This window comes from Chanodichthys erythropterus, chromosome 1 (assembly GCF_024489055.1).
Source record: "Chanodichthys erythropterus isolate Z2021 chromosome 1, ASM2448905v1, whole genome shotgun sequence".
Lineage (NCBI taxonomy): Eukaryota > Metazoa > Chordata > Actinopteri > Cypriniformes > Xenocyprididae > Chanodichthys > Chanodichthys erythropterus.
The window spans coordinates 17,181,464-17,196,871 of NC_090221.1; the positions used below are offsets into that span (position 1 = coordinate 17,181,464).

The 15,408-nt window shown below is 36.6% G+C and overlaps 1 protein-coding gene across 1 annotated transcript; it reads left to right on the forward strand.

Annotated features, from left to right (window-relative positions):
* Positions 1-11,024: 11,024 nt before the first annotated feature.
* Positions 11,025-15,211, forward strand: si:ch211-276i12.4 (uncharacterized). The gene is made up of 4 exons (XM_067381366.1): positions 11,025-11,203; positions 11,314-11,380; positions 12,206-12,313; positions 13,487-15,211. Exons 1-4 carry the CDS (start codon positions 11,076-11,078, stop codon positions 14,105-14,107), a joined length of 924 nt encoding a protein of 307 aa, XP_067237467.1. The 5' UTR covers positions 11,025-11,075; the 3' UTR covers positions 14,108-15,211.
* The last annotated feature ends 197 nt before the right edge of the window (positions 15,212-15,408 follow it).

The following is a 15,408-nucleotide window of genomic DNA, read 5'->3' on the forward strand; positions in this document are numbered from 1 at the left end:
GGCCTGATCACAGCTGTAGGACTGGACTGATCTGCCTCTCCACCTTGAACAGAGTTGACTTCAAACCCTGGCATCCAAGCTCTACAAAATGCGCCAAGCTTTACACTCATACCTGAAAAAGCATAAAGAAATCCCCAAGAAAGCCCCACATATACCCAAAGAAACAAAATGCATACCAAAATATTTCAATCACAACAGGCTATGCATTTATTAACTGAAAATGGGAACAGTTACAGAATGTACACTTACATACAAATTACAGAGCTAATTTGTAAAATGTGCTCAACCACAGATCTTACAATTGTAACACACTATTAATGGAAAAAGGTTAGGAACAAATGAGCTTGCTTAGTGACCTTACGTGACCAAAAGAGGCTGAAGTTGATTGATGCGAAAGCAAATCTTTACATACAATGTTAGGATGACATCTTCAGTGGATAGCATTCAGGGACACTGCACACTGAAAAATGCAAAAGGGGGAGGAAAAGAAAGCCTACACACATCCCCACTCTTCAAAATACAAAAATTGACCAAACAATAAGCAACTAATACAATTACTGCTTAGACACTTAGCCATCAAATTGTATTCAAGTACAATACAATGACAGACAAAAGCAAATGAATGCGATTTACATGAATATCCAATTACTTGCCATTAGAAAACGTTAAAAGCGCCTTGGCCTCTATTGAAGTAGCTTTGCTCCTTAAGTGGGGGAGGGGAGCAGATATTGGTTGGACCACCAGCTTTGTTCTTTGAGGGTTTGTTTCAATCTGTAAGAGTCAAAATTAAGCAATCCCCCCCAGATCCACAAACCCCATAGACAATATTCATACATACAACCAATATCGATATACCATTCAATAAAGAGACAAAAGAGTGCCATCATGATGTGTGTTAAATAAATGGAAGCGTTTGATCCCATGCCGCGTTACCCAAGATGTAAACGTTGGTATAGCTGCCATGGAAGGCTTGTAACTGGGCCACTCATCCACTGGCAGAGACACTGGTGGTTCCTTCCCCCATACAGCGCTATTCAAGTCACTGCCACCCTTAATAAAGCCGCTTTCACAAGCTGCAAAGTCTAGGAAAAGATTTGGGTTAACGGCCCACACCCCTCCCGCCCCGATGCACGTGACAATCCCCGACATTCAATACTGGAAAAAACTGATGAAAGTATGGTTCTCATATCCAAACAAGATTTAATACAAATCCAATGAGGTACCTTCCTATATCCCATCAAAGCAGAGGCTTTCCTTGAAGCTTTATAAGAATCGTTACTGAGCAGTCAACAATTTGACTCTAAAAGGGTCCACACAACATCCTGGAATCCCTTTTGGTTCTATCGCCTCTAATGTGACCAGGGCCTGTAGGAAAGAGAACTCGAGAAACGCATTTGCCCCTCCCAAACCCCAAAAACACTGTGCAATAACATCACATACAACTATTCAGAAACTGCATTTGCAAAATCTGTATGTCAAAACTTTTACTCAATGCTTTTACAATAGCGCATTTAAATTTTTTTTTTTTTTTTTTACAAAAGCGCATTTTTTTTTTTTTAAAATTAAGAACTTTTGCTCCAATTTATCATTAAAATTCATGCATGAACTCGTCAAAATTTTTACCGGCAGGCAATACGCAGCTGCCCTGGCATCATATGTCGGACTGACGCAGCGGGTGTGGCAGTAGAGGTAGTTGTGTCGTTTAGGGACGCAGGGTAACCAACTCCGAAAAACCCTTCATACGTGGATTGCTTCTCAGGACAGACCTAATGGATTTAAGCGGATATGGGGACGACTTTTCCACGGGCCTATAGCCGAAACTCAGTGGAGGCGTGGTCGATTAAGGACGGTCATCTCCACAGCACACTAACAGCATTCATCAGACTTGGCCAACAACAGGACAGATGACACATCGGAATTTCAAACAGTCACTCACCACGCCTGAAAAGGAAAGAACAGAACTTCGCGAGCAAAAGTGTTCTGAAATGCAAACTACTGAAATTGACTTCAAAATTACACAGGATACCTCTACCCATACAAACCAAATGCCCTCTTCATGACTTTTCTATGGTGATGACCCCCTTATACTTTCTGCTTGTGAGCCCTTTCTTTCTCTGCTGTTGATGAGACCCATCTTTGGCTTGCTCTGATCTAGACCAGCTGAGCTCCCCCTGGTGGCCAACGTGGTACGCTATTCTGCCTTGTGGATCTGGCTCCCCCTCTGGATACTGCTTGCTGCTGCTTTTCACCCTGCTCTGTGCCCTCTGATTCTCCCCTGGTCCTGCCTGGCTCGACATCTGGTCCTGTTTCTCCCTGGTCCTGGCCTCTGCTGTAGATCTTTTCTTCCATCCGTAGTCATCTAAGAGCTAGGTCGTTACTGGATAAATTATACTCAGTCCATTTCTCCTTCCCTCGGTACTTCGGTCTTCTGCTGATATTTTTAGATCATGAAAAACACACTAAGCTCCCATTTCACAGCTGTTACGCAACATGTGACTCAGTCCATAAAGCGATCACTTAGGTGGGTCGTTCAAACACTCAAACGTGCGTCATCATAGCAGATTTAAAAAAAAAAAAAAGGCTTATGAAATACTTGTATAGAATTCTTCGAAAACAAAAAAAAAAAAAAAAAAAAACAGGCTGCTTCTAAAATCGTTGTCGATGTCTTTCAACTCACTTTATGTTCAGTAATTTCTTCCTAAAAAGGCAACGAGAGCGGGCTTCTTTTTTTTTTTCATAGGTTTCAAAGGTAAAAACGAAACATTTTCCGATTGTCTGGTGTTTCTTTTGGCAGTAAGTTGTTGATTATGTTATGGTTTGAAGATAAAAAAAGAAATAAGAGTCTTTTTAATTGAAAATCTGTTGTAGTCTTCTTACAGATAAGTGCGGCTTCACGATCATATAACTTGCTCGTTGTCGCGGCCGCCATTTTGTAAAGGAGTTCTATCGTCGAGAATGAGAAACTAAACTATTTTAAGTCTCTTCAGAAAAAAAAAAAAAAAAAAGTGTTGAAACAAAAAATATATTTAAAACTAGCTTAATAGAACATTATAACATGGTAATTTATAGTTGCTCTTTGTTTAAGCTCTTAGTCAGCTGGTTAAACTTTAAGCTAGTAACGTTAGTAAAATAATCATCCAGTTATACAAAACTGTATACATTAAGTCAAGTTACTTCAGAAGAACTATGTTGAAACAAAAATATATTTAAAACTAGCTTAACAGAATTATATGACATGTTTATTTATAGCTACGTTTTGTTTAGGCTCTTGGTCAGCTGGTTAAACATTAGCTAGTAGCAAAATAAGAACTGTATGTTCTATTATATAAAACTCTACATTTTTTTATAGTCTATCGTCTTGTTAGGACCAATAAAAGGTCGAATATTTCTTCATAAAAGACACTTTAAATTATAAGTAAGCTTTCAATGTAACTTCTTTATGCTAAAGGTAACGTGTTAGAAGAAAGCCTTGATATAGTCAACTGTAACAACGTATAAACTTAAAAGCGAAAATAAGTTGACAAAGAACAGTTCCTCTAAATTATCGTTAGGAAAAAGTAAAAACAGAATAAAACGAAGTCACATCACCAGATCAACGAAACCTCCCTGCCTTCCTGTTCGCCTCACCCCGTTGTGACGCGCTTTGTTGTTGGCATGGCTTTTATAGACCGCGGTAAGGCGGTCATTTCAGCTCCTTCCGCCGTCTGATAAAAAAAATAGTTCCTCTCACAAAGGGTTTTGATTTATTTTAGATCAAGATATCCGCCTATATATGAGTATGACTATTTATTTCTACTTTGTCATTTATAACAAAAATGATGTGTGTAATCAAAAACAGCATATAATGTTTTTATAATGCATTGTATATTAAATACACTTGTTAAAACATCACGTCATATGGGACAAAAGGTCGAATTAGAACACAAATGTTTCCCAAAATTAAAAGTAGATTACATGGGAATTTGGTAAATTATATAAGGAATTCCCCCACCAAATTCGCTTTCCGTTTTATAAAGTAAGACCAACGGTCACAGTTGAGCTGCCCAGAAACGCAGGGTGATTCATCACAAATGCACTTTTCAAACAGAAACAATTACGTCAGAAGCGCAGTGCGGAGGAATACAACATGGATCTTAAAACCCCCTCTTTCAATCCAGCACAAACCGGTTTCAGTGCACGGATCTTCTTTTCTTTTTTTCCGCAGTGCCCTAATGCGCTTGCGTGTAACATTTGTTGGCTTAAAAAAAGATGATAGATCAACTCGAAAAAATACCAGAATGTTCTGGTTTAACCCAGATCTAACGTTTTACGAAAACAATCCAGGATTTTCGGAGATCAAAAAGTATACCTTGTGCTTTACAAGGTTAAAACAATGGCCCATCATGACAAATTAAAGCTTTTGTCAAATGTTTTTGACTTGGTATACATCTTTTGTTGTACTTTTACACTCTTGTGAGCCGCTTCCGATAAATTAATAAATGTACATTTAAACTGAATTTGAAGAGTTAGTTGACACGTTTGAGTAAATTCGTTTCTTTGTCACATTAATAGGGTGGGTGCGGGGCAAACGAGGCCTCCAGCACGTCTCCTCTGGTATTTGTGCTGACGTTCACATCAGGACAGGACTGCTACAAGTGGGAAGGGGGATGGGCAACACAAATACACTTAAAAAACACGAAATACCAGTGGATTGCCTGTTTATGTCTAAACATGCATCATGCAATTTGCCAGCAGAATGCTTTCAATGTTCACTTAGTAATTCATCTGTTAAATGGTTTTATAGTACACAGCGCTAAATAAACACATTATTTTGGGGATTAAGTTTCAGGGACCGTCAAAGTTAAATGCAATATTTAATCTACAAAAAGTTAAATGCTATATCCCTAAAGATTTACAATAATTTAATATTCTTAGCAGCTGCTGTGGTCACGTTGTTTGCGCAGCTTTGGAATGAGTTTGCAGATTCGTCTTCATGTTCAACATACAAATATAACTTTTCAATACTCTGCTAATAAAAATTGAGCTATGGACTGAGTTTTATGTACTTCATCGGTTAATTTTGCGTCACAAAATGATGTTTTGAATTAAAATGAATTGTAAACGTGACGAATGTGGCAAAGTGTAGAAAGATCTAGATGTTCGGGGTATGGATTTCATTTGCATGTTAACCACTAGATGGCACGAATCTTACACTAATCACAGAACATTCAAAGGAAAGTCTAAGTCCAGTCGAACATGAATAAACATTCATTCTAAATAGCCTGAATGAAAACCTTCAGCCTGTAAGTTAATCAGACTCGTTTACACCTTCTTCTTCATCAGCATTATCACATAAAAGGCCGTTTCAGTGGAATGAATGGTCGCCCATTTCAACAGTCTTTCATATAAAGCATTTCAGGTCTAAAGGCCCAAAGTGTGATAGACAAAAACGGGATTTACAAAAATATATTTGTTGTAGTTTCACAGCAACTATTTCCCGTATATGATGAAACAGCATTTAAAAAGTTATCTACAGAGCCTTTCCAGCTAGAAAGAATGAACAGTGCATGTTTCTGAATGCTGAGTCATGAAGGGAATTTGCAGATACAGACAACTCAGACAAAGAATAAAAAGAAAAATACATTACATATACAGATATTGTATTTTAGTCTTTAAGTAGGCTTATAGATTAAAAGCCTTTTAAACATTTAAAACATGACAAATCAAAGATGACTGACATTTAATGTTTTATCCTGTTTTTTTAATCAACTTCGAGATTTTAGGTTAACATCTGACTGTGTACACTCTAATATATATATATATATATATATATATATATATATATATATATATATATATATATATATATATATATATATAGTATATAGTATATATATAGTACTAAAAGTGGTTCTTTGGCTCGTAATCTTTGGGAACCCACTATAGGCTATTGGTGCTTCAGAGGTTCTTCATCAGTTCTTTGGGATGACTGAGGTGCTATATAGCACCGCTACTGTATACAGAACCAGTTAAGCCCCTGTATGGTTCTTCAGTGGTTCTTTGGGATGACTGATACCCCTTTTCCACCAAGGCAGTTTGAGTGCTGGTTCGGAGCCAGAGCCTAGTTTCAAATCAGTTCTTTGTCTTTCGACACACAAAGCACCAGCTCCGAACCAGAAAAAGTGGTTCGTAAGTAGCGCCAAAACATTGCTGGGCTAGAAGTAAGAACCGCTTGTGTCAGGGGCTGGGGGCAGGGTTACCTTGACCGAAAAGAAACTTGTAACCGCCAGATGTGCTCCGACACATCTCGAACAAGCCTTCTATCAACAATTGCGGATGTTTCACTACTGTTAATGCTCATGGCTGTGCAACCCTACATCGGCATACAAACACGGCTCGCCGTAATTTGTATATAGACGGAAATTACAATCAAGCTGCATTAGCTCGATTAGCTATATAGCACCACTACTGTATACAGAACCTCTTAAGTCCCTGTATGGTTCTTCAGCGGTTCTTTGGGGTGGTTAAAGTGCTATATAGCACCACTACTGTATACAGAACCTCTTAAGTCCCTGTATGGTTGCGGTTCTTTGGGGTGGTTAAGGTGCTATATAGCACCACTGCCATACAAAGAACCTGTTAAGCCCATTTAAAGGTTCTTCACAAGCCAAAGAACCACTGTTGGTGCTGTTTAGTACCATTTTTGTTGAAGAAATAAAATGTGATATGGCATCTCTTATGGGTTCTACATAGCACCATTTGACAAAGGTGCTGTAGAGCACCTTTAAAGATATGGTGCTACATAGCACCAAAAGTGGTTCCCATGATTACAAGCCAAGAACCACTTTTAGTGCTATATAGCACTTTTGTGTATATGGATATTTTAGGTCCTGTAATTTTTTTTTCTCCACAATTTTTAATTACTTTTTTGCCTTAACTACATTTATTTTTAATTATCAGATTCAATAGTCATAAAAATAAAAACACAATAATGATAAAATAATGAACAAAATGCTCATACTGTTATATTTATACTTTATAAACAAAATATAGCTGTTGTTTAAACCTCACATAACCTAGGTGATGGGGTGTGATATGAATGTCTATAAGAAGAAGTACAAGGGAAAAAATATTTCTCTGTCTGTGAATATAAATATAAATGTCTTCCAATAAATAAATCTTGTTATTGTGATGTAACTGAGTGCCACCATGAATTTCATTCACCCCATTTTGTGTATGTAACCCAAATAACAATGCAATGTCCTTTCACCAAATCGATTGACCAAACCAGATCGATTGTGTTCCAACTGTGTTCTCCCCATGAGGGTGGGTTTTTATTGAGTTCAATGTGGAGTCATTACATCATAATCAGATATTAGGTGCCTTGGCAGCATTAGAATTGTTTCACTCCTGCTGCACTCCTGGTGAAGAATCATCTACTTGTTAACGGATGCACTTTTGAATATTTTTCTTTAGAAGATAATTTTTTCTTCGAATTTCTGGAACTTTACATTTTAAACACACTCCAAAAAGCTACAAGGATCACGTATTATTTTGTTTTCTTTCATAGAGTACAAGGGAGGCATCAATAGAGTAACACTGCTAAATACTGATAGTGTAGCAGTTATACGACATGGAAAGATACTTCACACCTGTGCGTGGCTCCTCAGAGGATGAGGTCAAAATGTACAAACATTCCCATCCCGTACCTCATCAGCATCCTCAAAACCATCATTACCATCACAACCCTTATCACCAACATGGATCACACAGGTATGTGCTTAAACTTTCTTTTTGGGATATGTGTCAGTGTTGTTACTGTTAACTAACTAAACAAATTTTAAAATAATCTTTGGTAATACGGATGCCATCTTTCCATATTCATACTTTTTTTTGGTCATGTGGCACAATGATTACAAGTTGTAATTTAATTATAGTTGAATAGGATAATATAGGCCTATTATATAGGATAAGAATGCAACAAACCAATTGTGTGCATTTGTTTTATATTTGTTGGACCACTGAAATAAAGTGTTACCAAATATATATTGTGGCCTGCAAAAAAATGTATTCCTTTGTCTTTCATATTGCCAAACTGAGACTTAATGAATCATTCAACACAATTTAAATCATTGTATGATTTATTGACATTATATGACAAGAACAGATCACATAGTTAGAGTATTTTCATTATTATTCATTTCATTTTCTTACTGAACCCCTTTTAAATCAGTCGCAGCTCTTCAAGCAGTCATGGAAAGCACAATGATAGACGTACTCAAAACCAGCATGACAACCAGCATCACTCTTATCCACATGCGCACCCTAAAGTGTCTGAAGAACGCCACAGCTTGACTAAAAGGTCTTCCTCCAGCCTGTCCTCCTCCTCCTCCAATTCTTCATCTCCATCTTGGACCTCAGAGCCCAGCCTGGATGATGAGACGTATCTCATGCACAAACCCCAGTATTCCCTGTCCTGCTCCAACATCTCTGAGGTTCAAAGGAAAATCAACAACAGAGAATCTGAGGACTTTGTTTTTGATCACAGCGATCAGAGGCACCGCCACAGCCTGGAAAACACTGACAAACTGCTCCCCGGTTCTCAGCATGGACATGGGATGGCAAAACTCTCCAGGGGCCACAGCAGAAGCGAGGAGGGCCTTTTGCAAAATAGTCACAATGATTGTTACTCAGCAGAATCTCAACACATAGATCATGGGCCACTTTACAAAACTGCAAGCCTGGGACAAAGCCTTGCCTTTAGTGGCAATGTCGACATCGCACTCGGAGGCAGGGCGGTTCCCAAGAAGGCTGTATCAACTATTCAGCTCCCCAGCAAAGGTATTCTGAAAAACAAAGATGAGGGACAGAAAGGTAGCAACTTCAGAAAAGCCAAGTCTATGGAAGTGCTCTCCACCAGGGTGCACGTCACAGAAACAACCAAGCAGATCTCTACGGAAGCTGCGAGTAATACCTTTGTGAAAGGGAAGATGCAGTTCTCTGCATTTCTGGATGAGATCACCAGGCAGGTTATCAGTCCCTGTGCACTTAGCTCTTTTGGCGTAGCCACACCAACCCCCCCAAAATCTCCTAACGAAGAACGCATAAACCGCAGCGGCAAGCAGGAGAGCGTCGTGTCGTCACCAAAACAGCAGCCCACCAGAGCCGAGAGACCTGATTCGGGAAAAACCGGTACAGATTCAAGCTCACTCTCTCAATCACATAAGAGACCCAGCAAACAACATCAGGACCAATACCACAACCGAAGCATGATCAGTCCTCCTTCACCACCACCCCGCCATCCTTCTAAAGCTGAAAGACAGGGGGCTACCTCAGGTAAACAGCACCAAAGGCAATATACTCAGATGCTCACTGACGGCACCAGCACCAGCCCTGAATCTGTCCACCGCCACCTCTCTAAACACAAAGTGCGACATCAAAGTAGTCACAGCCCATTTAGGCCCTTGGTTAAGCAAGAGAAGGGATCACCGTCTCCTCTGCAAGCCCCAGGGCTGGAGTCAGAGTCCCCGTCAAGTAAATCATCCACCAGCTCAGAGAAAAGTGACAGACCCAAACACATGGGACACAGGAGGCAGTCTAAACCACACAGGGTAAGTTCATCCTCTCTGTTTAGCTTCTTTTATGTTTAACTCAATATTTTGGGCCAAATGGGGCCTGAAATGTTTTAAAAATGTTTTGAGAAAACGTAATAATAAAATAAAAATAAACAAATAGTCAGTACCAATAATTTAATATGAGGTTTGAAATGATTGACTCCGTTAACCAAATTTGAGATGTGATGAATTTGTATCATTTTCTTTTTATTTAGCAATAAACATTTGACAAACTTCATATTAAATACAATTTTATACAACTAAAAACAAATATAAAAACTGACTGATAATTTATACAATTTACAAATCAATATAAAAATGAAAATCTAAATTATGCTATTACTCAGTATGAGTTTCAGACCAAATGTTGTTTTGCAATGAGTTTTTTTTTTTTTTCAGTAAAGGCAAAAGTATTCTACTTCAAATAAATGCTTTTCTTTTGAAACTTCTATTCATCAAACAATCCTGAAAAAAAATAACTGAACAACATGTTTTCAATAGAATAATCAGAAATGTTTCTTGAGCAGCAAATCATCATATTAAAATGATTTCTGAAGGATCATGTGACACTGAAGACTAAAGTAATGATGCTGAAAATTTAGCGTTGCCATCGCAGGAATAAATGATATTTTAAAATATATCCAAATAGAAAACAGTTATTTTAAATTGTAATATTTCACAATATTATTGTTTGTTTGTTTTTAAATAAAATAAATGCTGTGTTGGTGAGCATAAGAGACTTATTTAAAAAAACAAAAAACAACCCTAAACCTTTGAATGATATAAAATGTTTTCCATAAATTGAAGAAGCATATCTGTTTAACCATTTTCCCCTCATAAACACCTGGGTAACAGGATTCAATATTTGATCTTGAAGAATAGTCATTTATGTAATTATAACAACAACAACCACAGCTTCAAAATGAAGGTTAATTAAAATCAAATCAAATTATGGATAGCCTTGGGTTAACCTCTAAAGCCGGAAGCATGAGGGATACCCTTCATTGTGTCCATATCTGTTGATTAACACAACTGAACCAGAAGAGTCATAAATCAATGGTCTTTCCTGACTATATCACTTTAAAATCAATTTTCTATTTTCTGTTCTGTCCTCTGTTTACTGTTTCACCCCCCTCTTTTTTTTCTCTTGCCCCCAGGATTCGGTCGGTTCTGTGGAGAAAGTTCAGTAAGTGGTTTTCCCTTAGTCTGGTTATTGCAGACTATTGATTTTGCTTTTATTCTAGAGCTTTCCCCCATTTGACTCTGCTCAGTTTCCTAAACTCTCTCATCCAGTTTGTACCATATCGATTGTTTCTATTTTCATCTCTCTGTTCATCTGTCTAGTACACAGAGTCACTGTTTTTTTTTTTTTGTTGTTGTTTTTTTTGCGAGTGATTTATGATAGAGTAGAAGGTAAACTGCTGCTAGAAATCAGCAGTTTACCTCCTGACATAAACACATCGATCTGTAATATACTGCAGGATGCTGGAGGAGTACAACAAAGAGCTGCATGAGAACCTGTTGCAGACGGTGGCATGCATTGAGAACATGGAGGCAGAATTACACTGTACCAAGACAGAGTTAGGTAGCTTCAAAGAGAAATACAGAAGGTCAGCATTTAAGCTCCACAGATGCTACATTGAAAAACAAACATTTTTGCAACAGTTCTTAAAAATGATACCACTCCACTCTCTCTCTTTGTCTGATGTGTCATTTGCAGGCTTCAGGAGAGCTATTCTGTTTCTCAGCAGGCAAACAGCGCCTTGGAGCAGAAACTCAAATCTGCGGTAAGATTAACATGAGTTGTAGGACGCACTTTCCACAAAAACAGTACAAAATAGGATCAGAAAGAAAATGTATAAATAAAAGGTCTGTGAAAGAAGGCGCAAAATGTCAGTCTTAGAATGTTAGCTAAATAATATGAGCGGTTTTATTCTCATTTTATTTTATGAAGTTTGTAGTTTTTTCAACCTTTGTAAAATTTATGACTAAATACAGTTTAGACCTATTTTTTGTACATTTGTCAATTTCATGCAATAGACAGTCAACATTAAATACATTTTTAAACAATTTTTTAAATAATAAACATCAAAATTATCATTTTTTGCAGTTAAAAAAAAATCAAATGTAACCTAAATTGTTAAAATTAACTAATAATTACACTGTTTTTTTATTATTATTATTGCGATGAAGTGTAAATTAATTTAATAGAACTATTATGACATTTTACAATTTTACATGTTGGATACAGCAGAGAAGGTCAAGACTTCTAAGGTAGGAACAAAACATAATTTTGGACAGATATGAGATTTATACTTAAAGTTTACAACATATGTGGAAACTAAACAAATCTAGAAAATATGAACAACAAGAAAACACTGGTTGCTGCAAAAGATACACATATATGATCATTCTACAAACAAGCTCTTGAATGTTACTTTATTAGATTTGTACATGAAGTGCCCCTCTATAGTGCTGTGTTCAGGCCTTATGGTTTCCTTTGCGTTGCGCTCTTAAAAATGTAAATTCACATCTGCTGAAATGTTTCTTCTGCAGAAATACCGTCACGTGTTACATTTAAGCAGTATTTTTTTTTTACTGTATTTTGACAGGTAGACAGCTTGGACTCAGAGAGGAAGTTCCTCATGCAGAGAGTTGTGGATCTGACTAAACAGCTGGAAACTGCTCAGAAAACCATCAACTCTCTGGAAACCATCAATGTAGGTGCAACACACAGACAAATAAAACAAACAGATGCCCCACGTCTTCCATTTTTTGGACAAGTAATCAATTCCACACTAAACAGCTTATAGTAGTGTATAATATAAGCCTAAAATATTATAAGCCCATAATATTTAATTGTAGTATAATAGATGATTTTTTATATGCATTTCCATGTCCTGAACGGGGAGGAACATGAAAAGGACATTATATATTTATATAAATATATTGAATTTGAATGTTAAAGTCTCCAAGAAACAAAGATAAAATGTTGGGCTGGACTTGATTTTGTCCATCAGAAATGGATAAAATCCATTTCTGTATAATATATAATATATAATATAATAAAAATTCCTTTCATTTTCTCTATAGAGATTTTTAACAATAATTTTTAAACCTTTAAGGACAGCCCAACTGTAAGCTACAAAGTTGATAATCTTTGGCATTTGCTTTTGTCAAAGCCATCTGTTACTTTTAAATATGCTATTTTAAATATGCTATTACAATCATGTTTAACATTGGAATTTATCATGAAAAACTACATTACCCATGATGCTGTACAGAAATTTCCACCAATCAGAGAGCTACGACAAGCAAAATGTGGCAAAGAGGTAATGAGGTATATATGCATATTTTGCAATAAACTGAAAGTTTTATATATATATACATATATATGTTCAACATTTTTTAGATTTTGTCAATGATTTTAAATCGATTTTGCTGTTTGCAATGCTTCATGGGATTGTTGTTCTTTCCCTAAAGCCATTAAGTACACAGTCTCAAAGGTTTTTGCTTTAACCTCATAGCTGGTTGGTTTGGTTCATAGCTTATAATGCTTTAACAAAGACTTCCCTATAGGAAAAAATTATCTGGAAAAAAACAAACAAACAAAAAAAAAAACTTCTGAAACCAATGCCACTGAAAAATTGGGCAGGGACTAATGCTGTGATCTCATGTGAGTGTCAGGTCGTCCGGCTCTCGCATCGAAAAACACGTCATCAGAGAAGAGAAGCAATGACGCTTTAAGAGGGAGGGGAAGTTATTTTGATCAAAAATGACAAGGGCACATGAATTTAAAAAAATAATATGTCCATGGAAAAAATCATTTATTATAAAAAAAAAAATAAAATAAAAATCTTTTGATTTTTCTATGGGTTATCATCTTTCCTCAGGTTCACTCATTGATTGGTGAGTTGTTGAAAAATCACTTTGACTCCCAGGAAAGACTGGAACACTTCTTATGTCCTCAAACATCTCCAGGCCACCCTGATAACAACCAATCAGACAGAAACAACCAACCATCTGGAGGAAAAAGGGAAGTTTTTGAATGGCCACAGACTGGAGAGACATGCTCAGGTGACAGACAACAGCCTGCCACAGCCTTTCTGCCATGGAAACATGATCATGATCCATGGGCAGGGACAGAACAAAGTGTAGTTAAAGGAAGTGACTCACAACTTCTTTTTCCTTTTATTGATCATGTGCCAATCCACAAAACGATGGCAGATACAAAGGCCCCAAGTCATCAAATGCATCATTTAGCCATGAACACAGAGATCCGCATTGTTCCTCCAAACCCATATAACCTAGATGAGATGAGGCTCAACAGACAGACAGGTGGAGAAGGAACCGTCATGGTGGGGAAAGACTCCATTGATTTCAGCCATTTCACTGCTCAGAGGATGCTGAATGAGTTTTTGAACCATATTCCTCCTCCAGTGCATGATGGTGAAGGGAAAGATAGTTTAGAAGCAGTGATGGGGGCCAGAGAACTAACAGAAGGAAAAGAGTAACATTCAATCTGAAGTTTATATGGTAAAAGATATAAGAACTGGATGAAAATCTCAATATTGTCCCCCATTACCAATACTGCAGGAAGCATGCAAATAACTGTAGCTCTAATGGACCTTTGTTGGTACAATTGTTGTATGCAAATAAGTATACCATCTGGTTTTGTGCTATATAAATTGAAATCATTTAGTTTTAAGGATTCCTGCTTTGATTTGTGGTTAAATACATACATACATACATACATATGTGAAAGGCATTCTCTGTGTTTGTGTTTTTATACCTGTTTGCACTTTTTGTCTTGTATATTCTGAAAAACTGGTAATCAATAAAATAATATAGTTAGAACTATGTGTTCCAATCATATTATTTTATTGATAACCAAATTTCCTGTCAAAGAGCTGCTTGGGAAAAGTAATATTTTTAATATCTTATTAATTTATCTTTAACTGCTTAATGTTTGCTAGTTAAAAAAATGAAACTGAAGAGCGAATAGAACTTCTATGAAATATGTAAATTAGCAGCTGAGACCATTAATGTTTGTGTGTCTGTTTATTGTATAAATTAACATTAAGCAAAGTTTTCATTGTTGTGATTCTAAAATCTATAACTCATAGACTGCAAGTTATAATTACTGCTAGAATTAAAATTAGCCATATAACCATATAATTTTATTGTATAATATCCTGAAATATATTAATAAAGACTTGCATGCAAATTTGCTCTGCATTTAAGAATTGTTTATATTTGTCTATATTAAATTTGGTGTCTTTATATCCATATAAAACACAGTATGACATCCAATTTTTGTGACATCCAATTACTTCAACCGAATTCAAGTTTAAATTAAATAAACATCACATGATCAATACTGCTTTGTTATATTTCAAATGATCCATTCCTGGTGTTATAATATAGAGCATCTATATTCTGTATAGTCACAGTAGATTTAGATCTACACACTGTAAAAAAACACTTCATATAGACACACATTAACATTCACCTCTGCGCCAGCAAATGCAGATAGCCAGCATTGACACACGACTACGTTGTACCCCATCCCAAGATTGGCCTACAATATAATATACAATATGAAATATGTTAAAGGGTTAGTTCACCCAAAAATGAAAATTCTGTCATTTATTACTTACCCTCATGTCGTTTCACACCCGTAAATCCGATGGCTCCGTGAGGCCTCCATAGGGAGCAATGTCACTTCCTCTGTCAAGATCCATAAAGGTACTAAAAACATATCTAAATTAATTCATGTGAGTACAGTGGCTCAATATTAATAATGTAAAGCGAC

What these genes read in the sequence shown, in the direction of transcription:
- si:ch211-276i12.4 (XM_067381366.1), top strand. Translation starts at nt 11,076, where the DNA reads ATGCTGGAGGAGTACAACAAAGAGCTGCATGAGAACCTGTTGCAGACG. An exon ending in AGCAGAAACTCAAATCTGCG is followed by an intron (nt 11,381 to 12,205) that starts GTAAGATTAACA and finishes GTATTTTGACAG; the next exon opens with GTAGACAGCTTGGACTCAGA. An exon ending in ACTCTCTGGAAACCATCAAT is followed by an intron (nt 12,314 to 13,486) that starts GTAGGTGCAACA and finishes ATCTTTCCTCAG; the next exon opens with GTTCACTCATTGATTGGTGA.